The 26712-nt window shown below is 40.5% G+C and overlaps 2 protein-coding genes across 8 annotated transcripts in view; one reads left to right on the forward strand and one right to left on the reverse strand.

Moving 5' to 3' along the window:
- Nucleotides 1-15340, reverse strand: part of C5 (complement C5) — a 90173-nt gene extending 74833 nt beyond the window's left edge. Inside the window, exons 1-3 of one of the 2 annotated variants that reach the window (XM_049711036.1) lie at nt 15325-15340; nt 14598-14668; nt 2960-3073 (exon numbers count right to left, since the gene is read on the reverse strand). In XM_049711036.1, the coding sequence (XP_049566993.1) occupies nt 2960-3024 (65 nt within the window). In that variant the 5' untranslated portion in view covers nt 3025-3073; nt 14598-14668; nt 15325-15340. Of the gene's footprint in view, nt 1-2959; nt 3074-12603; nt 12641-14597; nt 14669-15324 lie in introns of those variants that run through there. The other variant, XM_049711037.1, reaches the window with a different exon arrangement.
- A 10102-nt stretch (nt 15341-25442) lies between these two features.
- The window catches only part of CNTRL (centriolin), an 84633-nt gene continuing 83363 nt past the window's right edge, over nt 25443-26712 (forward strand). For all 6 annotated transcript variants that reach the window (XM_049710760.1, XM_049710758.1, XM_049710759.1 and 3 more), the window contains exon 1: nt 25443-25550. The gene's annotated coding sequence lies outside the window, so the exon portion shown is untranslated. The remainder of the gene's footprint in view (nt 25551-26712) is intronic.

Genomic DNA, 26712 nt, shown 5'->3' on the forward strand with positions numbered 1-26712 from the left:
TCTGATTTTTTTTTTAAATCTCACTTGAGAGATTCAATTTAAAATAGGCACATTTGGGGCCTTCCCTGGTGGCGCAGTGTTTAAGAATCCACCTGCCAGGGCTTCCCTGGTGGTGCAGTGGTTGAGAGTCCGTCTGCCGATGCAGGGGACACGGGTTCGTGCCCCGGTCCGGGAAGATCCCACATGCCGCAGAGCGGCTGGGCCCGTGAGCCATGGCCGCTGAGCCTGCGCGTCCGGAGCCTGTGTTCCGCAACGGGAGAGGCCACAACAGTGAGAGGCCCACATACCGCAAAAAAAAAAAAAAAAAGAATCCGCCTGCCAATGCAGGGGACATGGGTTCCAGCCCTGGTCCGGGAAGATCCCACATGCCGCAGAGCAACAAGGCCCATGCGCCACAGCCACTGAGCCTGCGCTCTAGAGCCCGCGAGCCACAACTGCTGAGCCTGCGTGCTGCAACTGCTGAAGCCCATGTGCCTAGAGCCCGTGCTCTGCAACAGGAGAGGCCACCACAATAAGAAGCTCACACGCTACAGCGGGGAGTAGCCCCTGCTCACCACAACTAGAGAAAGTGCACCCGCAGCAACGAAGACCCAATGCAGCCAAAAAATAAAATAAAAAATAAAATAAAAATAAATAAAATAGGCACATATTCTCAACTTAAAATGATATTTTTAAATCAACATTTATTTGTGGTTTATGATAATTTCATCTTCTCAATTCCCCACGTGCTTACCCAGGAACAGCAGAAAATGAGGAATGTTCAGCTTTGATGATAATAAGGTACAGTTACTGAAATCTTACTCAGTGTTAGGCACTATTTTAAGACATACATATATATATATATATATATATATATATATATATATATATAAACACCCTGTGTTGTGACAACCCCTCTATGAAAAAAGTCTTACTATTACTCCGACTTTACAGAGGAAGAAACTGATAATTGACTTCCCCAAGGTCACATAGCTATTAAATTACAGAATTAGGAATTGAACCCGAGCAGCCCGTTTCCTGAATTAACACTTTCAATTGCTAGGCTAAATTGAATTTATCAAGAATTTTTGCAAGAGAAATTTAGAAAAAAAAAGCTATTTTAATTTTGGTATTGTTAGAAGTTTTATATTTTTCAGTTTAGTATTGTTTTACTTTTGATTGTCTATGTGGTGGTGGTGGTGAAATATAAAATAATTCATGCTTCAGGTCCCTAAAAGACAGCTCTGGAACCACTCATTCATACAGACTTTTGTCCTTACTGATACATTAGTAGCTATAAAGTATTTCATACTTTTCTTATTTTCTTTCAATAGTTGTAGAGAATATGGCCACTGAGCTTGCAGAGAGGCACAAATTCTAGTATGGTCTCTACCTGGAATGTTCTTTCTCCAGATATTTGCATGGTTTGCTCTGTTACTTCCTTCAAGCGCTGTTTGAGTGTCACCTCCTTAGAGAACCTTCCCTGTCTACACTTTTAAATAGTGCCCCATCATTTCTTTATCTTCTTACTCTCCTTTATTTTTTTCCTTCATGGTACCAATAACTACCTGACCTTATTTATTTACTCATTCACTCATTGGTTCATCATTTTCTTCTCCCACTTGAATGCAAGCTCTGTATCATCTACTATATCCTCAGTGCCTATCACATAGTAGGTGCTCAAAAAATTTTTGTTGAATCAATCAATTAAATTTATTGATTCCCATGTTGTAAATGGCATACTCCCACTTTTTCAGAGAAAGAGAGAAGATGTTTATTGAGGGCCAGTACAGTGTAGTAGAAAAAATTAAGTATCATGGGACCCAGGTTCTAGTCCTAGTTCTACCACTAATTTGAAGTCATTTAATCCAATTTCTCTGGACTTCAGTCGGCTGTCTTTCAAGAAGGAATAAACAAAAACTAACCAGGAAATGGGGTGATTGTGGCCATGTGAGAAAATCAGATCAGGGTTGGGAGAGTGCTATAAATTTATGACATCCTAAGCATACATTTATATTTATAATATATTTTACATATTTAAAGTATACATTTATAACAAAATGGGAAAAAATTGAAGCGGTAAAGAGGAGTCCTTAATACAAGTCCTACTTCTGTTTCTCTTAGTGGTGTGACCTTTGGCAAGTTACTTTCTCTATCTGGATTTATCCTTACAGGAAATGAGTAGGTTTGATTAGATATTCTCCAGTTACTTATCAGTACTAAAATGTTATTTCTCGATATGATATCAATATTTTAAAGATTTAGTTTAAAATACACATTATTTCAATAATAACACTAAAATTTATAAAGCATTAGCTCATAAATTTGGAAGTAATTATAACCATAGATTTTTCAAACCACAGGCTTAGAATTGAACCCCAAGTAACCCTTGCTTTACTATGTACAGTACACGGAAAACACAAAGAAAACTCTGCACCAGATAGAAACAAGCCAGAAACACCAAGAAAGTTTATTATCTTGAGTTTAGTTTGTGCTGTTTTGAAGAGGAATTTGAATAATCACTTATGTAAATTTTTCTAAGTAACAATCCCCTAAAACTGTCATGTCGTTAGCCACTCATCAAATCAAAATGCTACATGACTTTCTTATTCAGAGGTGAGACTATTCACTTAGTGCTCCCAGAAGTAGAAAGTTATTTACAAATTAACACAGTCTGGGGCTTCCCTGGTGGCGCAGTGGTTGAGAGTCCGCCTGCCGATGCAGAGAACACGGGTTCGTGCCCCGGTCCGGGAAGATCCCACGTGCTGCGGAGCCACTGGGCCCGTGAGCCATGGCTGCTAAGCCTGTGTGTCCGGAGCCTGTGCTCCGCAACGGGAGAGGCCACAACAGTGAGAGGCCCGCGTACCGCAAAAAAAGCAAACAAACAAGAAAACAAATTAACACAGTCTGTTGAAGTTACTTTTTCACTCATCACATTAATAAGATGCATTGAAAAATAAAGATGGGTTGTTTTACTTACGTTTGTTCCTGTCCCCAACTTTTCCCCACGAAGATTAAAAAACAAAGTATGCCCCACAGGCCCATGCTGGAGGTAGCAGTAAACCATGGATATAACGCTCCTGAAGTTACTCTCCTTTTAAATAAACCGAGATTGAAGAACTTGGGTAAATTGGTTTACTGGTTAATTATTAATGTCAAGAAGAGGGACTTCTAAGTAGGAAAAGTAAAATTGGAACTGAAACACCCTTTAATGCCCAGGTATAAAAGTAGGAGATTTTTTTATAGAGTCCTACACCTAGATAATTTATTTTGATGAATACAAATAAAAGGATTCTAACATAAGAGTTTGGCACTGAAATGAATGGCTCAAAATTAGAAACCAGTAAGTTGCATCGTCTTTGGCCTTTCATCTCTTAACCAGGAAATTGCTCTGATGTTTTATCATCTGTGAGCATGCCTTTGGAGGCCTTCTGATACAGATGGAGACCCACCTGGATTCAGTTTCACACTGAGGTGATTTTAGAATGGGCCTGGTTTAGAGAGGGCTTATGAGGTGTCTTTCTAGAGAAGACCTGAACAGTAGTGTCATTGGCACTGGAAATGGTGGAAGGAGAAGACAGATCTGCAAAGGAAGTCTATGGAATAATTCCTTGGTCTGTCCCAGTCTAGAGAAGAAGCTGAATGTTAGGTAGAGAAAAGATTGTGACTGGCAATGAAAACATCATGTTGAGGATGCTGCATCATTCTCTAGGGAATAAATGACCAATCAAATTCTTTAGTTTTTAGTGGGGAATGGATATCCTGCAATATCTATTAATTCATAAAGCACAAATTCAAAATTTGCATTCATTCAGGCACAGAATATCTTTATTTTCTAAAAACTAAACTTACTTTTCAGTGAGGTTTTAAATTATTTTAATATAAGAGCACAAGAAAAACAAAGCTTCCTATGACAAATGAGTCTAGTAATTAATTTAGAATGAAATAAAAATTTTATCTTTAAGATTTTTATGATACTTTATGCTTACTAGAAAGTTTTTATTTACTACCTTCCTTTTACTAGCACTCATTTCTAGCCTAGTATATAATAAGTACTCTATTTTAAAATAGTAAAACAGATTTCTCTAAACATTTTACTATAATTCAGATGTTTTACGGTCACATTGGCAATCCTTCTGAATTAATAAGGTTCTATTTTACCAACACTTTCGTACTGAGTTTATTGGGAAAAAAGGCACACAAAGGAAAATTTGATATACAAATTTCACTAACAGTGTCTCTACATATGTTATTGAAATGGCAAAAATCTGCCACTATTGTCTGACCTAGTTGTTTCAGAAGGAAATTTGTAAAATAATTAAACTGGGTTACGAAAGATGGGTCAAGTTAAAACAAACAAAGTACTTTTGCCATCATTTTCGGGAAAAGATACTTAGGAGAAAGCGAGAACACTCAAATGATCATAGATGATATCTGAAGTGAAGGACACTTATTTGCTTGTATTATGGAGTCAATACTGATAAGTGATATCAATCACTAACCATCGGCATGTTTCTCTGATGGAAAACATTTAAAAAATGATGGATCTCAAAGGTTCTCAATAGAACTGAAGTTCAACAACTTACAGATTCTCAATTGTCTTTAACTAAACTTTTTTAATCTGCCTTCTAAACATGGCTCAAAGATGGATTCTTCTTTACATTTTAAAATGTTGACCTTTGGAGGCATCTGGTTTTTATACAGATACTCCATCTCTAAAAGAGGAGAATCCAGGTCTGGCAGCAACTTTGGTGGTCATCCGACTTGCCTGCTAATGGTACCTCAATTCAACCCTCAGGATCAAGCCTACATGACTTCACTTAGTTCACAAGGCCCCTCCTGATCTGAGTCCTGCTTGATTCTCCAGCCTCAAATGCTTCTCTTCTTCACTGCAGCCAATTAGCTGAATTACTTATTATTCTCTGAAGTCACCATGACATGAAAGTGCTCCTAGCAGGGTAACAGTCAGCCCAATACTATTACTATTATTCTTAACCTATTTATACCTTCAATTCTGTGTGTCTTTGGAAACATGGGTTATATATGGGTTACTGCTACTGGCACTGCAGAATGCAACTCACTCAGAATTTACTTAAGTGCTCACCCATAACACCAGTGAGAAAGGGAATCTTGGGATATAAACTACATCCAGCTATGGAACCTTATAAGTAAATGCCTCTCATTAGTTACTTCTCTTCCTAAATATTTAAATGAATTTAAAAAGACATTTAGCTACAAAAAGTTTACTGAAAGTCTTACAGGGAAGTCCAATGTGTAAACTAGTTAGAATAGAGACGCTCCAGGTGAACAGAGTGGGTGGTCCCGCTCTCTGCCAGCATGTACCCCCAGGTGGCCTTGAGGAGGCTCCGTAGGGACCCTGGAGTCCCTGGACACATGGTTTAAAAACCATTAACTGAAAGCACCAAACAACCTCTTCCAAGTGTCCCTGTTTCACTTGGTCCATTCCTTATTTCCCTCTTCCAACATCCCCAAGTCCAGCTCGAAATTAGTTTTCTGTTGATTAGGCCAAAGGAGAAACCAGCCTCTTTTCTCCTTGGGTCTAAGATCCACTGCTTTAGCTGTGTGTTAAAATTCCTCTCTCAAGTGACTTGGGCTATCAACATCACGCCCTCTAAATGACCCATTTTTCTTACAATCTTATACCTGTATCCCACATCCAAGACCCTGTTATCCCAACATCAAATCAGGAATTCACCACAGACTGCAGGAAACCTGGTTAGAGGGTAATGGGAAAATAGACACTCTAGGTATATACCCCAGAAAACTTTCACACAACTCCCTAAGACACTAGTATAGGAATGCTCTTTGTAGTGTTATCTGTAATAGCAAAAATTTGGCAGCAACCTAAAACAACAGAAAAATGATAAATACATTACTGTATATTCATACCATGGAATGCAATGTTGGCTGGCAAAACCAACTTGCAGTATTGGTTGGTAAAACCAACAAAAAAACATAATAACATTTGTATTTACACAAGTTTAAAAGCATACACAGCAGGACTTCCCTGGTGGAGCAGTGGTTAAGAATCTGCTTGCCAACGCAGGGAACATGGGTTCGATCCCTGGTCAGGGAAGATCCCACATGCCACGGAGCAACTAAGCCTGCGTGCTGCAACTACTGAAGCCCTCGCACCTAGAGCCCGCAACAAGAGAAGCCACCGCAATGAGAAGCCTGTGCACCGCAACAAAGAGTAGCCCCGGCTCACCACAACTAGAGAAAGCTCGCATGCAGCAACAAAGACCCAACGCAGCCAAAAAAAAAACCAAAAACATACACAGCAATGTCATTATCTATAGACACTTATACCAGTAATAATGACGTAAACATATGATTGTGAAAGGTAAATACTAAATCAGAATAGTAGTTATGTCTGCAAAGGGAAGGAGAAATTTGGGATAGGAAAGAGGTATATGCTTTCACTGTATCTATTACCTTTTGTTTTAAAGGAACATCTGAAGCCAGTATAGCAATATCTTACAAATAATTCAGTAAAGTTTAGTGGTAGTTATATCGGTGTTTGAGAGGTTAGTCGCTGTAGCTTCCTAAAAGTTTGAAATATTTCATTGAAAAGAAAGTATGGTCTGCGGTGAGGCAGGCTTGAATTCAAATCTTGTGTCTGTATAAAAAACTATGTGATTTGGGGCAACTTAAAACTCAAAACTTGAGCATCAGTTTTGTCATCTATAAAATCAAGACAATAATACCTCATGGCGCTGATGGGCAGATGAAATGACATATATATAAAGCTCTTGGCACGTAGCATGAACCTGAAAATTGTCGCTATTATTTACTACTGGTTTAAGACATAGTCATGATCTTCTACTTTAAAAATACACATATATGGGGCTTCCCTGGTGGCGCAGTGGTTGAGAGTCCACCTGCCGATGCAGGGGACACGGGTTCGTGTCCCGGTCCGGGAAGATCCCACATGCCGCAGAGTGGCTGGGCCCGTGAGCCATGGCCACTGAGCCTGCGTGTCCGGAGCCTGTGCTCCGCAACGGGAGAGGCCACAACAGTGAGAGGCCCGCGTACCGCAAAAAAATATATATATATACATGTATATGTGCATAGGATCATACCAATCTATATTTAATGTAGCTCTACCCTCCTGGCAGCAGCCAGGTGGAACACAACACTAACAGTCTCATGACTCTCAGGATGAAAGAATCTCTTTATCATTGAGCCCAGCGAATTTTGCCCCTATTTCCTTTCTGGTTTGTTTGTTTGCTGTCAATTAAGGGTCAGAGATTAGATGACTGACCTGTTAAGAGGCTAATTGCTACCTCCTGAGAGTCTAACATTCTAACTTAGTGAGCGAAAGAGCACAAAAAGGCTCCCATGGACCGGAATCCTTTTTAGAAGGCACTCAATTATTTTTCCTCTTGTTTATGGCATTGATTGCCATTAGCAGATTATGTGTACCCTCCTACTTTCATCTCATAAGCTATAAAAGGTCTACACTCAAAAAGATCCTCCTCTCTCTGTAACAAAGATATTGCTTGACACATTTTTCTTACTTCCAGGAATAAGTATAGTGATTAAGAAGAAAGGCCATAAATGTTAATTCACCATCTCAACAAGACCTACAAACTCCATGGCATTTTGCCAGGTGCTATATGTGATTCAGACATGAAGAACATGTTCTGAACCTTTAAAGAGCTCATCCAAATAATAACACAATAGCTACCAATTATTAGCTCCATGTCATAGGTATTGCAATGATTAACTTATATAAACTGTCCCTAATCTTCACAACCACTCTGAAAGTTGTTATGACCTCAGGTGACCAATGAGTAAACTGGGGTTCAGAGAAATATAGTGATTTGCCTCAGGAAACACATCTAGTAACTTGCAGAGATGGGGATTTGATTGTGTTGGGATCAGTAGGAAAAAGAAGGGAGAGATACCAAGCCCTGCTGAAGTCTTCCTTTCTCTTTGACAGTCTCCAGTTCTTTCGTCTGTGATTGATTCTCTGTTTTGTAAACTCTTTAAGAATTTATAGCCTGGTCCACACATTTTGATTCTTATTTAGATACCACTGTACATTCTAGGTGAAGGTTCAAAGGTACAAGTTGGGAATAGGTGTGACATAAGTGAAGCACTACTCTGACTTATATCTGGGTCTCCCTACCTCCAAGGGTGTAGGGTTGAGACTGACTGGAGAGGCAACCAGGCAGATGGCAGATTGAGGAGATTACCTGAAAAGGGCTAGAGGAGGGAAGAGCCAAGAAAAACTGGATAAGTCATGTCATAGGGAGCACAGTGGTTCAGATCCAAGGGTGGATGATTTTGTTTAAGTTCCAAATGATAACTGAAGAAAGATAAAGAAGAAAGTTGTTGCTCAAACTATTCTTTGAAGTCACCAGAGTAGTGGGTTGGAATAGCACGTCCTAAAAGGCCACTGCAGGTTCCTAACTCAGTAATGGAATAGGGGAGGATTTCTGAGGAGAGAATATGGAGGAAGTGGAAAATAATAAGGCCCAAAGAGAAAATCAAGTGTTTGTGATGGAATGCAGTTAGGCACGTTTCTTCAGAGGAAACAAAAAGAGACAAAATACAAGAAGGTGCCCACTCTCCCATTAATCCCCTCTTTGGCTTCACTGTCCCACACTTTTTCAGACAATCTTACTTGTTGTTCAGCATAAGCTCTCTTATTTAATTCTAATACCTGTAACGCATCCATACTCAGCCACTCATCCAATGGCTGGATGTGGTAGCCAGACTCCAAAATGGCCCCCAATGTCCTGATATTCATGGCCTTGTATGGTTCCCTCCCACACTGTATCAGTGTTGGCCCATTTGACCAATAGAATACAACAAATGCAGAGGTGTGTGACCTTAGAGGGTAGGTCATACAAGGCATTGCCCTTCCTACCTTGCTCTCTCTTGGATTTCCTGCTCTGGGGGAGGCCAGCCACCATGCTGTAGGGACACACAAGTAGCCTATGGAGAAGCCCATGTGGAGAGGAACTGAGGCCTCCTTCTCAGAGCCATGTGAGTGGGCCACTGTAGAGGTAAATCCCCTAGCCCCAGTCACACCTTTCGGTGACTAACCACTTGATTGCAAACTCTTGAGAGAACCCGAACCCAAGCCAAAATTACCCAGCTAAGCCATTCCTAATGGGCAATTGCCCATTAGTGGTGGCAGTGAATGCAGGAGCTTTCATGAGAGCTGCATTTTTAGAAAAACAGCTATTCTACTGTACAAGTTAACGATTGCTATGTAATCAATTACCCCAAAACCTAAGGGCTTAAAATAAACAATTATCTTCACAGTTTTATTGAAATGGCAAGAATTCAGGAATGGCTTAGCTGGGTAATTTTCACTTAGTTTATCTCATGAGGTTGCAATCAAGTTGTTAGCTGAGGCTGCAGTCACCTAAAGGCTTGACTGGGGCTGGAGGATTTACCTCTATGGTGGCTTGCTCACATGGCTCTGAGCAGGAAGCCTCAGTTCCTTTCCATATGGGGCCTAAACTACTACATATAAAATAAATAAGCAGCAAGGATATACTGTATAACACAAGGAATTATATCCTTTATCTTGTAATAACCTATAATGGAGTATAATCTGCAAAAATACTGAATCACTATGCTGTATACCTGAAAGTAACACAATATTGTAAATCAACTATACTTCAATAAAAACAAACTTTAATTTGCAAGTGCACTTTAAGTTCTTAAACAACAGCGGGCTCAGAGGCCTGCTTGAAGCGCCACCTGCTGGTAGTAACTTAATAGCATCCCAAGAAGGCTGGAATAATTGGTGCTGATGGCCAGTGCTAACCCGTAACACCTTTCCAAGGTAAACCCCTGCTTCCCATCTTATGTCTCTTCTGAGAACTAGGCTTCTTCAATTCCTGGAGATAGCAACACCTGCCTTGGATTCTTCATGGGAATGCTTAAATGTGATATACTCTGAGCACTGAAAATCATATAAACATATAAGGAGTTCATATGATCATTCTTTCTAGCATCTTATCTCTCCTGCTTTACCAACTCCTTTCTTTTTACCTGCAAACATGCAAAAGTCTCCATTAATAGAAAAAAAGGCAAACACCAAAAAACTGTTCAATGGGGCTTCCCTGGTGGCGCAGTGGTTGAGAGTCCGCCTGCCGATGCAGGGGACACGGGTTCGTGCCCCGGTCCGGGAAGATCCCACATGCCGCGGAGCGGCTGGGCCCGTGAGCCATGGCTGCTGAGCCTGTGTGTCCGGAGCCTGTGCTCCGCGACGGGAGAGGCCACAACAGTGAGAGGCCCGCGTACCGCAAAAAACAAACAAACAAACAAAAAACTGTTCAATGGATTTCCCCCCCAAATAACTGCCAAAGGCTTAGTCTGCCCCCCAACTTTATATGATTTTCTTTTCCCCCATTTATCCACAGACCCCTCCAGAATGCTTTCTGGATCTCTCCATGGAAGTTAGATACGAAATGAATAAAATGATTGCCCATCAGCAGAGGCCACTTGATAATGGTTGGCATGATTTGGCATTATCTCCATTTTACAGACAAACTGATGATCAGAAAGCGTTAAAAGGATGGAAGGAAGGAAGGAAATAAGGAAGTGAGGGAGGGAGGAAGGAAGGAAGGAAGGAAGGAAGGAAGCGCTGCTCAGAATCACACAGAAAGAAGTAGCCAGGGCCGTCTATAAAATTTGAGGGTCCCAGTGCAAGATGAAAATGTAGAACTACTTATTCATAAAGCAAGAAAAAAGTGCTATTAAAGGTATTAAAATATAAAGCTTTTTCCTTTCTTCTGGGTCTCTCACTCAACTTGCCATGGTATTTTTTAATTTGCTATTTAGTATCATTCTAAGCAAAGAAAAATTAAAATTTTAAATAATGGCATGAATTTTGCCACTCATCTTTGTATTGTGCAATGCGAGTTTTAAATGCAAATATAAGAGCATTTAATTCATATGTAGAATCACCAAAATTACATAATTTGTATTTCATAGCTCACGCATACATCTAATATTTCGTTCTTACCAGAATGGTGGAAATGCTACACAAAGATAACTCAACTGTCTTTATTTTACTTCTTGATATGTGTGTATTCTAATAACACTCTCTACCTTTGCTTACTGATAAATAGGAAAAGCCCGAAAGGAAAAAGAACTATGGGTTACCCTATCTTTCCCTTTCCTTCTATATCATCATATTCAGTGTAAGTGGTTGGCTAGTACAGGGTAGCAACAGGAGCAAGAAACAATATGATGAGGTTCCTCGGTCATTTGTGTTTCTTTGAATGCCATTGTCATCTTTCTGCATTCAAAACGAGTTCTGGTTCCAGTGGAAAATATGGCCTCTAGGGGCTGTCAGGACCCGTGCTTGCTCAGTCATAGACATGACACACTCACTTTGTACTTACTTTGAGTCTCATTAAACTTCTGCGCATTGTGGATCCACTGGAATCCTGTGGTCATGGAGTGTTGTGAATGCTCTATGGGAAGGGGGCGGCAAGGGATGGTGGGCACATGAATCACACACATCTCCTCTAATTCACATGCATGCTCCATTGTCCGGTCAGATTTTGCTTACAAAATATACGTTCAAATATAAAATTATTAATAATTTTAAGACAGCAACAACAGAGCACTGAACTAAGTAGGGGGCCCTTCAGAGTGCCAGGCACTGTGCCACTGCATAGGCTGCATGCCCACAAAGCTGGTTAGAGAAGTTCCTGATGGTACTGAAGGACTGAGGACTAGGATAATGGGAAGGGGTAAAGGGATTAAAATCTGGAGAAGGATGAGGAGTTAGAAGTGTTTGGAAGGAGATGGTTATCAGAAGGATAGAACAGCCTAGTTACTTTCAGCGGACGTACAGATTGTCAGGGGTTAGCACCTAAACGTAGGTCAGTTCCCAAGGGTGGGACAGACAATGTCCCAATCTCTAGATGCTTAGGAAGCATTCACTTTGGCAGCCGGTATCTATAGGGTACTTTCAAAAAGGGACAAGACCAGAGAGGCAGCCAGTATCAGGAGTCCAACAAAACAATGTTACAAGAGTTAGAGCAATCCTGGGATGGATTCCTCAGAAGGTCAGGCAGGAGGTCAAATCAAGGCATTTGCAAACAGGTAGGATCTAGCTACAAGGCTGAGGCCAGGGGACAGCCAAGTGGAGACAGGATCCCTGATCAAGAAACAGACCAGGAGTGAGAGACATTGCCTATGGGTACAGGGTTTTTGTTGTGGATGATGAGCAAGTTTTGGGTGTAAATGGTGGTGATGGTTACACAACACAGTGAATATATTGTGAATGTGAATGCCACTGAGTTGTACACTTGTGAATAATTAAAATCATAAATATTATGTTATGTGTATTATCTAAATTGAATAAACAGACTAGCATGGTGCTCACAGCTGGCAGAATTATATCAGTTCCCCCATCTCAATGCAGAAGAGCCCCAGCAGGTGCCACCTTCCTTTAGGCAGGAAGGACACTCACTGGGCATAAGAAGATTAGCTAGAACCAAACTTTCTTTACATCAGCACCTTTCAGTCAGATGTTGATGACTCCATCAGACTGTTCAATAATCCCAGTTACCTCCACTGCTTTTAAGATAAACAACTGTACCAACAAATCATTTAAAATACTTAGGATTAGATGGAATCTTGAAGTCAGGAAAACTGATAATTCTGAGAAAAATTTTTTTCCTATCACAGCAACTTCTGACCCTTCTGGATCCTTTGAGTGAAAAGAAAAGCAAGTTTCATTTTTTAAAATAATCTATAAGTACAGAAGTCACACCTAAGCATAATATGTAGTTGATAGTTCTTACAGAAATATTCACTAAGCCCTAAGAAACTTTGTTGAAACTAAGCATATATGATGTTGATGTAGATTTGAGGCAATGACTGTCAACTGGTCAGGCTTGTTAACAAAGACTAATTTCTAAGGCACAAAGGCACATTTTCAACAGACATAAGTAGTATGGTAAATATTTAGCATATGTTAAATAAACTCCCAACAGGCTCTTCTCCTCCTGGCTTCTTCCTGAACAGGACCTCCAGGATAATCTTCTTCAAACACTGTTTACATGACGTCATGCCATGCCCGAAAGACGTCCTTGGCTCTCTATATCTTCAAGATCAAACCTGAACACCTTGGGACATGCCACAGCAATGGCCTCTGATATGTTCAATGTTTACTGTCCATGGCGAACTCTAACAAGGGAACAATGGGGTCCGTGGAGCCATTCACCGCAATGCAGGTTCACCTGAACATGCCGTCCCCCCAAGAACTCTCCCAATGTAAAATAATCCACCAAAGGTGGTACTTATTCTCCCGGAAGTGTTTCCAGGCCAGCTGCTGCAGCCAAGTCACTGTCATGGTCATCTCCCCACCTTGCTTCTTCCTGGCTCCAGACCTCTGCTCCTTCTGCATGTCACCCAAGACATGATCCCCCTTCTCTCTATCAAACCATGTCCATGGTTTCCTTTAAGACCAAGTTCAAGGGACTTCCCTGGTGGTGCAGTGGTTAAGAATCTGCCAGCCAATGTAGGGGACACAGGTTCGAGCTCTAGTCCGGGAAGATCCCACATGCTGCAGAGCAGCTAAGCCCATGCGCCACAACTACTGAGGCTGCACTCTAGAGCCCACAAACCACAACTACTGAGCCCCCATGCCACAGCTACTGAAGCCCATGCACCTAGAGCCCATGCTCCGCAGCAAGAGAAGCCACCGAAATGAGAAGCCCGCACGCCGCATGTAGCCCCCATTCGCCACAACGATAGAAAGTCTGTGAGCAGCAACAAAGACCCAACACAGTCAAAAATAAATAAATAAATAACGAAATAAATAAATAGATAGATAGATAAATAAAGACCAAGTTCAGGACCTGCCCTCATCCTTTCATGATTTCCTCCAGAGTAACTTAATAATCATCTCCAGTGCTGCCTTCCCTTCAAGCTGGTCTGCTATTGGTCCTACATCATCCCGTACTTGGTTTACTGTATTATGTGTGCTTGTTTGCCTTTCTGAACTCAAATGCTTATGAAGGACACACACCATAATCCCTCGAACAAATCAAGAGATGCTAAGTGAGGAAGCTCTGGAGAAAGACACACCTGGGTTTGAATCCTGATTCAGCTAATAATTGTCAGTATGATCTCAGTGGTTACTTAGTTTCTCTAACCCTCTGTATTTTCATCTATAAAAAGGAGATAATAATTATATTGACCCTATAAGGTTGTCATGATGATATAATGCATGCCATGCACTTCTAACTGGTACCACAATTATACTTCTACAACCCTCACCACATCTGGCCACGCTTCACAAAGAGCAAGAGGATATGAACCAATATGACCCACTTTAGAGCTGGACCCACCAAAAGATGTTCTTTAATGAGGCCATTGAAATGTATTTCAACTAACATTAAATTTACACACAAAAAATGTCAGTCAGAATAACAGAAGTATAAAATTACCAGTTTGTACCCACAATAGATGCTAAGTAAATACTTGCGGCTATTTAGTAATGAATAATTTAATGCCACATTTGACTAGTGTTATAATAATGAAAACTCTTTATTCATATAATGAAAATGCCATGGTTAAATTTTGATTTAAATTAGTTGCATACTCACTATAAAAGTTAAGGCAACTTCTCTTTGCAATGGCTTTAGGTTTTCATCCAATGAATAAACTCTAACTTTTACTGTGAGGAAAAAATTGTCATTATTAGAAACTCTGTTGAACTCTAAATGATCTGACAATATTATTAATAACCCTATAACATGAGGGCCGTGAAATTAAACGTAAAGTTAAGAAAGCCCAAAACATTAAATCCAAGTTTAAAGGGAAAGATGAGCTAGGATGTTGGAACGTGAACTTGATGTTAAAGTAGAAAAAAATATTCTTTTCACAAAATATTTCTTGAATGGGATTCTTTTAAATCTTTCTCTTTATGCATTTAAAATATAATTCAACTAATTAAGAAGTATTTTTACACAGCCTTTTGTATTTTTAAACCACTGATAGATAAAAAAGACTGGTATCTGAATTTATTATGGAGTTGAGGAGGAAGAACATAAGCAGTAAGTTATGTCAACAGAACCCAGTGAAGCATTCTCTAATAGAAGGAAGATGCAGGCAAAAATCTGCATGTCTCAGGGTATAATTAAGTACTGGAGTGCATAGAAGGGTGGAAGCCTCACAGGCACCACAGCTCTCCTTCGACACACAGTCATCTTCTGATCAGGTGCCCAAGAAACAGTTCTGTCTGAGGCCAGGTTAATGTGTACTGGTGGGGACCTTGACCTGTTGCTAAAATTATGGCGGTGATTCCATCTTATCTTATTAGATGATGCTTACCTAATTAGCATCACCACCATCACCATCATCTTCAGTGATGATTCGCAAAGTGCAGCTGCATTCAGTACACCCCCGTTAGCTCAACCTTCCTTCCCACTCTTGAGATAACTTGTAAGATGGAATTTCCTGAAAGAAGACTGAAACCATTTCCAACTGGAAACATAAGGAGGCAGATGTAGGTAGGTGAACTTTGCAATTTAGTTCACAATTTTCAATGTTAATATGAAATTGAAATATTTTTTATAAAAGGAGATGATATTGAGAATTAAAAGTTAGATTTTTTAAAGTTAAAATTCAGCCTCTTTGTTAAGTTCGATAATACATCACTTCAAGGGTTTTTTTAAAAACTATTTTGAAAGGAGCCTTGGCATCATTCTACGAAAGGTCTTTCTATCTCCAAATTATACTTGTATTTTTCTGATTCTTTGTGTTTATAATTTACAATTTAACCTTTAGTTTGTCAGCTCTTTACTTTTGTGTATGGTGTAAAGTTAGGAATTAAGTTCATTTTCCTCCCAAAATAAACCACTTGTCCCAATACCATTAATCAGGCCATCCCACGTTTCCCCCATAAATGACAATTCCCTCTGTATTATACCTGACTGAATTGTAAATAGATTTGTCTGTCTGAATGAAGAGAAATCCACTGTCATAGTGTAGTGGAATTTTTGTTGCTTTTGAAAAATGAGCAGATACCACTTCTAAATATACATGTGAAACTGCATTTGGTCCTCCAGATAAATCTTTTGGTTGTATCTGTTTCAAAAAATTAATGGATGAATATTGTATAATTAAGATATTCAAATAATATAATTTTATTATATTAATTATGATATATGATTATATTGATTATATATTATTAACTAATTATATCTTAATATAAATACATTAATATAATGAAAGCACTTGTCTTTTAGGTATCTATGAAAATGATTTGAATAATTGTTTACATGCAACAAATATAAAAATTTTGGGGCTTCCCTGGTGGCGCAGTGGTTAGGAATCCGCCTGCCAATGCTGGGGACACGGGTTTGAGGCCTGGTCCGGGAAGATCCCACATGCCATGGAGCAACTGAGCCTGTGCACCACAACTACTGAGCCTGTGCTCTAGAGCCCACGAGCCACAACTACTGAGCCCATGCTCTGCAAAAGAGAAGCCACCGCAATGAGAAGCCCACGCACCACAATGAAGAGTAGCCCCTGCTCGCCGCAGCTAGAGAAAGCCCGTGCGCAGCAACAAAGACCCAACACAGCCAAAAAGAAAAAAAAAAAGAAAAAAGAAATTTTGTAAAATAAAATAGTAAATATGTTTTTTCCAGGAACACCTCTGTATTTTAGTTTCTTATCAAATTTAGGTTGAAACAATTACTTTTAAAAAGTTGATCTAGAGTATATGTCTATTAAAAATGACAATCATTGAAAAATTCAAGTTTTAGTAAACAAAATAACCAAAAGTCATTAAGAAAGATAAAAAGCTCAAAAGCTTATCAGCAATAGAGGGGTGGGAGAATGGGGGTGATTCAGATGTCAGGTGGAGAATGGACTAAATGACTTATCACATGGTAGTATAAAATATCTCTTATATTTATTTATATTTGGACTTACACTAAAAGTTAAAACGTTTCTTCTGCTAATGTTTTTCATGTCTATTGGTCATTATATAATTAGTGTGTAGCCCTCTTCAAATTTACTGCATATGGTCAGTATATTTTATAGTAATAGAGTTTGTGGACACATCTCTAATTTTCCTTGACATTTTTCACAGATTTGTTTGAAAGAAAATTTGTTTGATTCAAGTCCAAACAGAAAGTATCAAAAGCCTATGATAGATACACACTTTAGGGAAAAAATTAATTTTTCTAGAAAACCATGGGATTAGAATGTTGAATATAGTCTAGGAAAACAAATGTTCAAAATGTTCTCCATTCACTTCTCTGAATTTTTTAAATCAACAGAGTCTGTCTCTATATATTAATATTTCTGTTCCTCCTAATAAATAAAATTTAAGTATCTAAATTGTCTCTTTCTAGTATTCATCATGTTAATTCTGAAACAGGTGCATGTGTTGGTTAATGTAGTTTTCAACTCATGTCACCAAGTCTTTTCACCTTAAAAACCTTTATCTGCTTTATTCAAAAATTTACATTTCCTGACATTGTCCCCAAATCAGAAACAGATTCTCTACTAAACATTTCCCACTTACTTACATGTATAAACATGCCACTTATCTCTCACCAACTAGTGAACTCACTTAATAGTGTGATGTATCACATTTTATCCATGTATGTAAAAAGGATCAATGTATCATCTACAGATATGTTTTACAAAGACACATTGGCATACAAAAGAAACTGTAAGATGAATACGTACAGTTAAGTTTGAAAACCTTTGGAATTTGTTTTCTGGAGATAAATTAATCTGATCAGAAGAATATGTAAAACTTTTGGCAGGATAACTTTTAATAGCAATGGTCACTGGAAGTGATTCTGTGTATCCATGAACTTGGATTACTACATTTTCAGAGGCTCCAACATAGAATACTTCAGAAGTGATTCTGTGTATCCATGAACTTGGATTACTACATTTTCAGAGGCTCCAACATAGAATACTTCAGAAGTGATTCTGTGTATCCATGAACTTGGATTACTACATTTTCAGAGGCTCCAACATAGAATACTTCAGGTGCTGAGACAACATATCTGTTGAAACAGTGAAATTATAGAATGATTCTCTAATACAACATAATTTTTAATGTTTTTCACTTAGTCCAAATTAGCAATTTTTCTTACATTTAGCAATACATGTCTTATTTCTCAAAAATTTATTATCTATGATAAAGCCAGGATAGTGTCCTGAAAAGCATTCTAAGATGAAATTTCAAAGAGACAGCTCGAAATGATTTTGATCAGTTGCAGCCAGGGCAATGTTTAATAGAGTCCTCTATAAGAAGTGCAAATAGGGATCATGCTGCAGTCTTTTGAATTTTGTTTTTTGAATTCTTTTTTTTTTTTTTTTTTTTTTTGCCGTACTTGGGCCTCTCACTGTTGTGGCCTCTCCCGTTGCGGAGCACAGGCTCCGGACGCGCAGGCTCAGCGGCCATGGCTCACGGGCCCAGCCGCCCCGCGGCATGTGGGATCTTCCCAGACCGGGGCACGAACCCGTGTTCCCTGCATCGGCAGGCGGACTCTCAACCACTGCGCCACCAGGGAAGCCCTGTTTTTTGAATTCTTAATCAAAATTCCAGTCAGTAAATTACTCTTCCCCATGGCAGGGATAACAGCCTGGGAAAATACAGAGTATTTGAATATAAGTCATGATAGATCACAAAGTACTCGTATTAAAAAACGGAAATGGCATTAGACAAGAGAGAAAAGAGGAAATTCACTTGGAGTTTTCAGAACTAGAAAGTTAATTTCATGTGGCATTGATTGAATTCTGCTTTCTATAAAACTACAACCAAAATACATTGCAAATGAAAATGGGATCCTTCACTTAGATTTGCTCCTGTCCCCAACTTCTTCCCAAGTAGAAAAAAATACACATTATGCTTAAAATGTCCATGGCTGGGTTAGGATTAAACTATTGATACAACATTTCTTGAAACTGCCCTTCTTTTTTTGTGAACTCAGCTTGAATAATTTGGTTAAATAAGTCTTCAGTTTAATTATTAATGTCAGATAGTGGGATCACTGAGAAGGAAACCTAAAAATTTAAATGATAACCTTTTAACATCCAAAGATAATTTTGGGATTCAAAGCAGAGAAACTTGATTTTGATGACTAAAGCAGAAAAGACACCCAAATGGGAGTCTCCAGGAAAATGGTTCAAAGCTGGACACAGACACAAAATATTTGGAGGCTGCTCTGGTCTTGAACATTTTCTGGGTGTAGTAGATGCGGCTGATGCCCAGACCAGATCCTCTTTTCTGGGCCCGCTATGCCCATCCTACAGATGCTGTGAGTGTTGGCTGCTAAAGTTTCCTAATTGCTCCCTTCTCCAGGTAACTCACCTCAGCCCCAGGAGACAGCTTGCCCAGAAATGCCTGGGAAGTTATATCCTCTCCTTGGGATTGGTCCACAGTCAATAACTGACTGATTCTGGGGGTACAACAGACTAGCTCCCTTGCCTCAAGGTGGGACAACCTTGTGGTACCATTCATGCTACAGAGCCCCTCATGGGATCAGGTTGAGGCTAGACCTTGGTTGAAACCACATCTTTGCTTACCTTCTCTCCTGCCCTGTCCTGCTTCCCTCACTGCTTATAAAATTCTCTTAAGAAAAATCTTACAATAAACCACTTCCATGAGAGAGTCTCCCAGTCTCAGGCTCTGCTTCTAGGAAGCCATTCTAAATTTAAGGAGCATGAGAGGGGACTATCATCCTGGACTCTCTGTAGAACGTCTCAGATATGGAAATGGTTCTGAGGTTTCCTGGAATGAGTCTGGTTTGAATTGTGCCCATGAGGCCTATACTGATCCACTTTGGAGCAGATCTGAAATCCCAAGGCATACTCCCAAATGCTAAAGTATTCCCAGGAACTCTGGGATTAAAAATGACCCATCAGGGCTTCCCTGGTGGCACAGTGGTTGAGAGTCCGCCTGCCAATGCAGGGGACACGGGTTCGTGCCCCGGTCTGGGAGGATCCCACATGCCGCGGAGCAGCTGGGCCCGTGAGCCATGGCTGCTGAGCCTGCACATCCGGAGCCTGTGCTCCACAACGGGAGAGGCCACAGCAGTGAGAGGCCTGCGTACGGCAAAAAAAAAAAAAAAAAAAAAAGACCCATCAATGACCAGACATGGGCAAGGAAACTATAAAACTATTGTTGTCATAGTTTCCTCAAGTCTGCATTCAATTGTATGCACAAACCCATCCTGAACTACAAGTCTCTAGGCATAGTCAGGATTGCTGGTGGTTGGGATGATGGGTTGTTTAATTGCCTCTTCACTTGTCTGTTTTCCCCTCTTGACTACAGTTCCATGAGGATGGGTACTGGGTCTAACATATACAATGGGGATACACACAGAACTTATCACCTAAAAGGCACTTAGACAGTTAACAAATTTTTGCTAAATGAATGAATAAATGAATGCATCATCAGGTGGACCAAGGAAGATGCTGTTGAAAGGGAGGTTGAGGGCCAGATTATATATGGCCTTGAATGCCATGCTAAGGAGTCTAGAAGGGAAATCAAGGACATTTTGACCTTGTTTCTCTGACCCTGAGGATGTTACCGTCTATTTATGACATACTAGTATTCTTCATTCTGTGAAAAGAATAGACAGGTAGTACATGCTATGCAAAGAATTAAGAAAATTGTTCTCTAAGGCAAAATGCAAGCAGAAATTGTTGAAAGTCTGAGATGTCAAACATTCATTCACAACAGCAACTGTAAAAAATGATCTACCATAAAAGCACTAGATTTTGATAGTGTTTGTTAAGCAGGAGTCTCATAACTGCAAAGCTAGATTTCATCATTTTGTTGGGACTAATGGAATTGTCCCACATGCTACCTACAGGATATACACTTTTGGCTCAAAGATAAAAACAGGTTGAAAGTAAAAGGATGGGAAAAGATGTATCATGCAAACAGCAACTACAAGAAAACTGGAGTGGCTATACTATGTTAGACAAAACAGACTTTGAAATTAAAAATGTTACTAGAGATAAAGAGGGATTTTTACAATAATAGACGGGTCAACCCATCAGGAAGATATAACAATTATAAACATACATATACCTACCACCAGAGCCCCAAAATATGTGAAGCAAAAACAGACAGTTGAAGGGAGAAAAAGAAAATTCAACAATAATAGTTTCAATTATGGATAGAACAACTATGTGGGAGATCAACAAGGAAATAGAAGACTAGAACAACACCATAAATCAACTAGACCTAGTACACATCTGTAGAACATTCTACCCAACAAGAGCAGAATACACATTTTTCTCAAGTGCACATGAAACATTCTCTAGGATAGATCATATGCTAGGCTATAAAACAAGCCTCAGTTAGTTTAAAAGGATTGAAATCACATATTTCTCTGATCACAATGGAGCAAAATTAAACATTAATGACAAAAAGAAATTTGGGGAATTTCCAGATCTGTGGAAATTAAACCACACATTCCTAAATATCCAATGGGTCAAAGAAGAAATCACAGGGAAATCAGAAAATACTTTTAGATGAATGACAATGAAAACACAACATACCAAAACATATGGGATACAGCAAGAGCAGCACTTAACAGAAAATCTTTTGCTATAAATGCCTGTATTAAAAAAGAAGAAAGCTCTCAAATCAATAACCTAATCTCCACTTTAAGACAGTGAGAACAAAGTACAAAGCAAGCCGAAGGAAATAAATAATAAGGATTAGAATGGAAATTAATGAAATAAAGAGTAGAAAAACAACAGAGAAAATCAACCTAACCAAAAGTTGGTTCTTTGAAAAGATCAACAAAATTAACAAAGCTTTAGTTAAGCTCTTTATGAAAAGAGAGAAGACTCAAATTGCTAAAATCACAAATGAAAGAAGAGGCATTATTTCCAATATTCTACAAGTGGAAAGGATTATAGAGGAATACTAAGGGATCATCTCCTAAGATTCAGTCTGGTCTCTCTGTTTACCCTTTCAAGGTACCAGATGGAACATAAGTGTCACCCTAAGTGAAAGCCACCAAAGGCCTAATTACTAGGGAGGTCTTCAGAAATCATTATAAGAGAGAGTTAAGAGGAATTCAGGCTCCTGAATTGAGCTACATGGAGCTGGGAAGATGATTCCAATAATAGTTCATTGTCTGCCATTCTGACTTTCCTTGGACTCAGCTTCAATAGACTCATGCTTGAGTCCCAGGAAACCCTAACAACAGCCTGGCTTAAAAATGCTCAAATCTCCATGAGGTATTGGGAGACAAGACTTCAGTAGCATGGTATTGATTGGTTACAGTGGTGATTAGCATTGACAATGACAAGAGTCAATTATATCTCATAAAACTGGAAAAGGAAAAAAAAAACAATGACAAGGGCCAGGACTTCCTGGTTTAGGAGACTCCTCCCTCAGTACAACAAAATTGCCCTGGCCATCAGGCACTTACACCCTCGGCACATACCTCCGTGCACTTCAGCAACAGTATGGTGTCTTTGGTGGTCAAAGCAGTGTGACAACCATGGAGATGGGCTGCTCCAATTTCCCTTGATTAAAGAACTTGCCATCAGTTGCAAGGGGGATATTAGCTGACAGCCTCCAGCTGTTAATGCCTTCAAGCCCTACCTTAGCTTTCAAGCTGAGGCCACGCTCTTTCCAAGAAGCCCTCAACCAATGACTAAACACTAGAGCCTGACCATTTCTATGGAAGAAAATAACTTTATCTTTTAGGACTGAAAAATAATGCAAACTGTAAATTGAAGGAGTTTAGCTAGGTGATATAACAGAACCAGAGATTCTCTCTAGTTCTTACAGTCCATAAATCTGTTGAAAAGAATCTGGGAAAGTTTTATATGGATTATCAGTCCTTTGGTTTGTGACACTGGTTATTATTCCTGGGGATTCATGTGATCTTAGCTTTTTAGTTCATGAATTACTCAAGGTCTTACTGGCCCTGTCTCTGATTGCTAAATTCTAGCTTTGTACAATCTTGTTATTTTCCAAGTTATTCTGGTAAATTAAATAAGAGGAAATTCCATTAATATTAAACGATATGATTATGAAACTGCAGGTTGAAGGATTTCTACTGGGTGCTATATGAAATATAAGACATATCTCCTGTCAGGAAGCTGCCTGACAACCTTAGTCTGATTCTCCTCTGAAGCAAATCTGCAAAGTTATTAAACTGGATTGTGAAACATGAGGCAAGTGACAACAAACAGAATAGCTTTCTATCATTTGGAGAAAAGAACTGAGGGATAGCTGAGTCACTCTGCTATGGTTAGTATTTGTATTGTAAATGCAACTCAGAAGAGTAACAACTTCATATTATCAGATAAATACAAATTAGTGTGGAATCAAAGAGTTGCCCTCACTCATTTCCTATTCTCACTCCTGCTTTGGGGAGAGAGGTTCTTTTAGCATGCTAAGAGAGGCAGTTAATATACAAATTAGCTAGAGAAAGGTTTCATCTCTGACTGCTCTAAGGCCTGAGGTCTATCCAAGGCCTTCATCATGCTAGACACCAGCAGAGGGTCTGGTTGAAGGAGGAGAACTGGCCAATAAGGAACTGGCAAGTACCCACCCAAGGTTAACTGGATAGGGAGTGAGAGACTACCCAAGGGATAAATAAGTGTTTTGCACCATCCTCTGGATTTTGTGTATATTTTTACCAGCTACTTATCAGATTGATAATGAACTACACCAGCATACCATGATTCGATAATGGATTCCACCTAAATATCATTACAGACTTTGAGGGACATAGCAGTGAGGTGACACCATAAGTCCAATTCTCTGTTGGAAAAGAGAAAAAGAAACGAGTGTCAAAACAAAAAGACAAAAAATAATAGAACTGAAATTCAGCAATGTACACATTCCAAACTAATAAATATCATCTGAACTTAGATTTTTTTAAAAAAGGATACATCTTCCTTTCAATTTAAAACGTGGAGCTTTTAATGAATTTTGACTTTTCTACAACTCCAAGGGCCTCCTTCCGTGTTGCATAAATAGTGGGGGAGAGGGGAGCATCATTCACATAAATGTGAGTGTGAATGGCGCCCCCTGTTGGTAGCCACCTGAACTTCCTATTCCTGAATCCATCTCTGCCTTCAGGAAAAATTACAAGTGCCTAATATGGTTCATAAGGTCCCTCTTCCTGCTTTAGCTTCTACACTCCAGATTTTTGGCTGTATCCTGATCTGCTTAACCTCCAGCTCATTGCCAAGCTCTTTTTTCCCCCTCCTCCTGGGGTTTGCAGAAGTTGTTCCCTTTGCCAAGCAAATTCTTCCCCACTCCCATACTCCTTGAACTAAGTTATTTGCTTCTTCCAGGACTTAGGATGAGGCGTCACTTCTTCTGGGAAACCTTTGCCTAATGCTAAAATAACTAAAACATATTGAGAACATATTATAGGGCATGTGAGAGAACTTAGGACTGTTCTAAGTTCTTTCACATACATTAACATTTATAACTACCAGGATAACTGTGGGAAGTAGGTAGGATTATCCCATTTCACAGATGAGGAAACTGAGGCACAGACAAAGGAAATTCCTAAAATAGTTTTACACAGATGGGCCATGAACTGTGAGAAAACGGTAAGAACAAGGGATTGGAAGTCACAATGAAGTGAATTGTGCTAGGACGGGGGTCTTCCGAGCAAGCACGCTGTTAAGATTGGAGAACTACGGTAAGGAAGAGGTGGTGCCTGCATTGGCGATTTCTGGAGATGGTGCAACCTCTGATGGTGACACTGTCCAGGGTACCAACTTGGAAATGGGAGGCTGGAGTGGAGGAATGGTGTCCTCGGCGACAACGTTTTCTAAAAGAATTCACTGTATTTCCCTGGCATCCAGCACAGTATGTTCTAAATTCTCTTAAACTATCTGTTGAATATACGTGGTGAAATGCAGCCCTTCCAGGCAAGCGCCAACCGAAGTTTCTTCAACCGCTTCTGGCTTTGGCTTCCCTCTCACAACCAGAGCACTAGTCTCTGCCAGGACTCCCAGGCTGCTCTCACTCCCTTAACCTCGGGTGCAGCTGCAGCCCAAGCTGCGTTCCCTGAGCGGTTTATCCACGTCTGGCCCCTGAAGCAGAGAACTCGCCTCAGAAATGGGCCTCGAGAAGGAGCGTGGGGCAAGGCACACTAGTTCAAGCCCAGACGGCCGGCATTGGAAGTTCAGGAGCTTGGCGACAGCGCCACATCGGTCCCTTAGGTCGTCCTCAGGCCCAGCCCCCACGGAGCGAGTCGAAGCCTGGTCTTGAGTCGGCCGCTCCGCTTCAGGGAAAAGCGCTAGGCCTCTAGCCAGCTGCTACAGGGAACCTCCCCTCCCGCCGACTCCCGCGCGCCTTTGCGCGCCCGCGGCCCTGGCGTCCTAGGCGGCGGGAAGCCCGGCCCCGCCCCCATGCTCCGGGGAGGGGCTCGACCGCAGCAGGCCCCGCCCACGCCGCACGCACTGCCCCTCGGCAACCGGCACAACACAACAAAATGGCCGCCGCACCGCTGAGAGCCTGAAGGGAGCGACCAGCGCCTCTCCGCCCGGCGTCGGCCCGCGAGCTCGCTCGGCCCGGCTCCTCCGTGGTGAGTGGCCCTGGTGGAGGCCGTTCTCCGGCATCCAGACGGAGCGGTGGGGTGAGGGGCGAAAGCGGGAAGGCCTGAACCGAGCGTGGGATGGATTCGGGGCGGGGGCGTGTGCCGGGGAATTGGGATTGGATGGGAAGGAGGGGAGGGCCCGGAACGGGCGTGGGGAGGAGGAGGATGGAGGGAGGTTTGGATCGGAAATGAGGAGGTCAGGGGTGGGGTGCGGCGTGGAGGAAGATGGGGTCCCGCCACCGAGCGGAGGAGGGAGGAGGTGTGCCAGGTGTATGCGGGGAGTGACGGGTACAGGATGGTTTGGGTATCCTGACGGGCGTCCTGGGATCGGGCGGACTACAGTACATGGAGAATAATGAGAGTTAGGATATTGGGAAGAAATATTTGAAGGAGGGGAAGAGCAAATACTTTGTTGTATAACCGTTAAGGGACAGGTGCATTTTGAAGTCAAAACGTGGCTTCACGTCTTGATTCGGCCACCTGTGTTACCGGCTCTGAGATTTGGGCGTGGTCCTTAACCTTCCCGAGCAAATGTTTTCTTGTTTGTAAAAAATAATCGCTAATTACTTTCGAGTGTACGCTGTGTGCCAGATTCAGTTCTGAGTCCTTTAGTCCTTTGCGTTAACTGATTTAGAATTTAAAATAACTTGTGTGAGGTTTTCATCCCCATTTCAAAAGTGATGAAACTGTGGATCACAGAGGTTAAATAATTTGCCTTATGTAACACAGAAAGTGGAAAATTAACATTTGAACTCAGGTTGCTTAGTTCCAGAATCCAAGCTCTTAATTCTTAATGATACCCTGTCGCTTATCAATGAGGTTTTAATAATTTTGACCTTACACACCATCTGCGAGAACTTAAATTTGGTAATGTCTTTAGAGTGCTTAGCACAGTCCTTTCTTCACTCATTCAACAAATATTTATTGTGCACCAAACAATAAACAGAGTCCCTACTGTCTTGTAGCATAAACTCTAGAAGGAGAAACAAGTCGTTTCACAAATAATCATTTAATTCTAATTGTAAGGTGTTGTAAAGGATGCTATTTGGTGCAGAGACCTAATCCTGTTGTGCGTTTTGAGTGTAGAAACCCTGCCTTCTCAGCCCTGTATTCTTAGAGCCTAACACAGTTCTTGGTGCATAAAAGTTGC

Source organism: Orcinus orca, chromosome 6, assembly GCF_937001465.1.
Source record: "Orcinus orca chromosome 6, mOrcOrc1.1, whole genome shotgun sequence".
Taxonomy (NCBI): Eukaryota; Metazoa; Chordata; class Mammalia; order Artiodactyla; family Delphinidae; genus Orcinus; species Orcinus orca.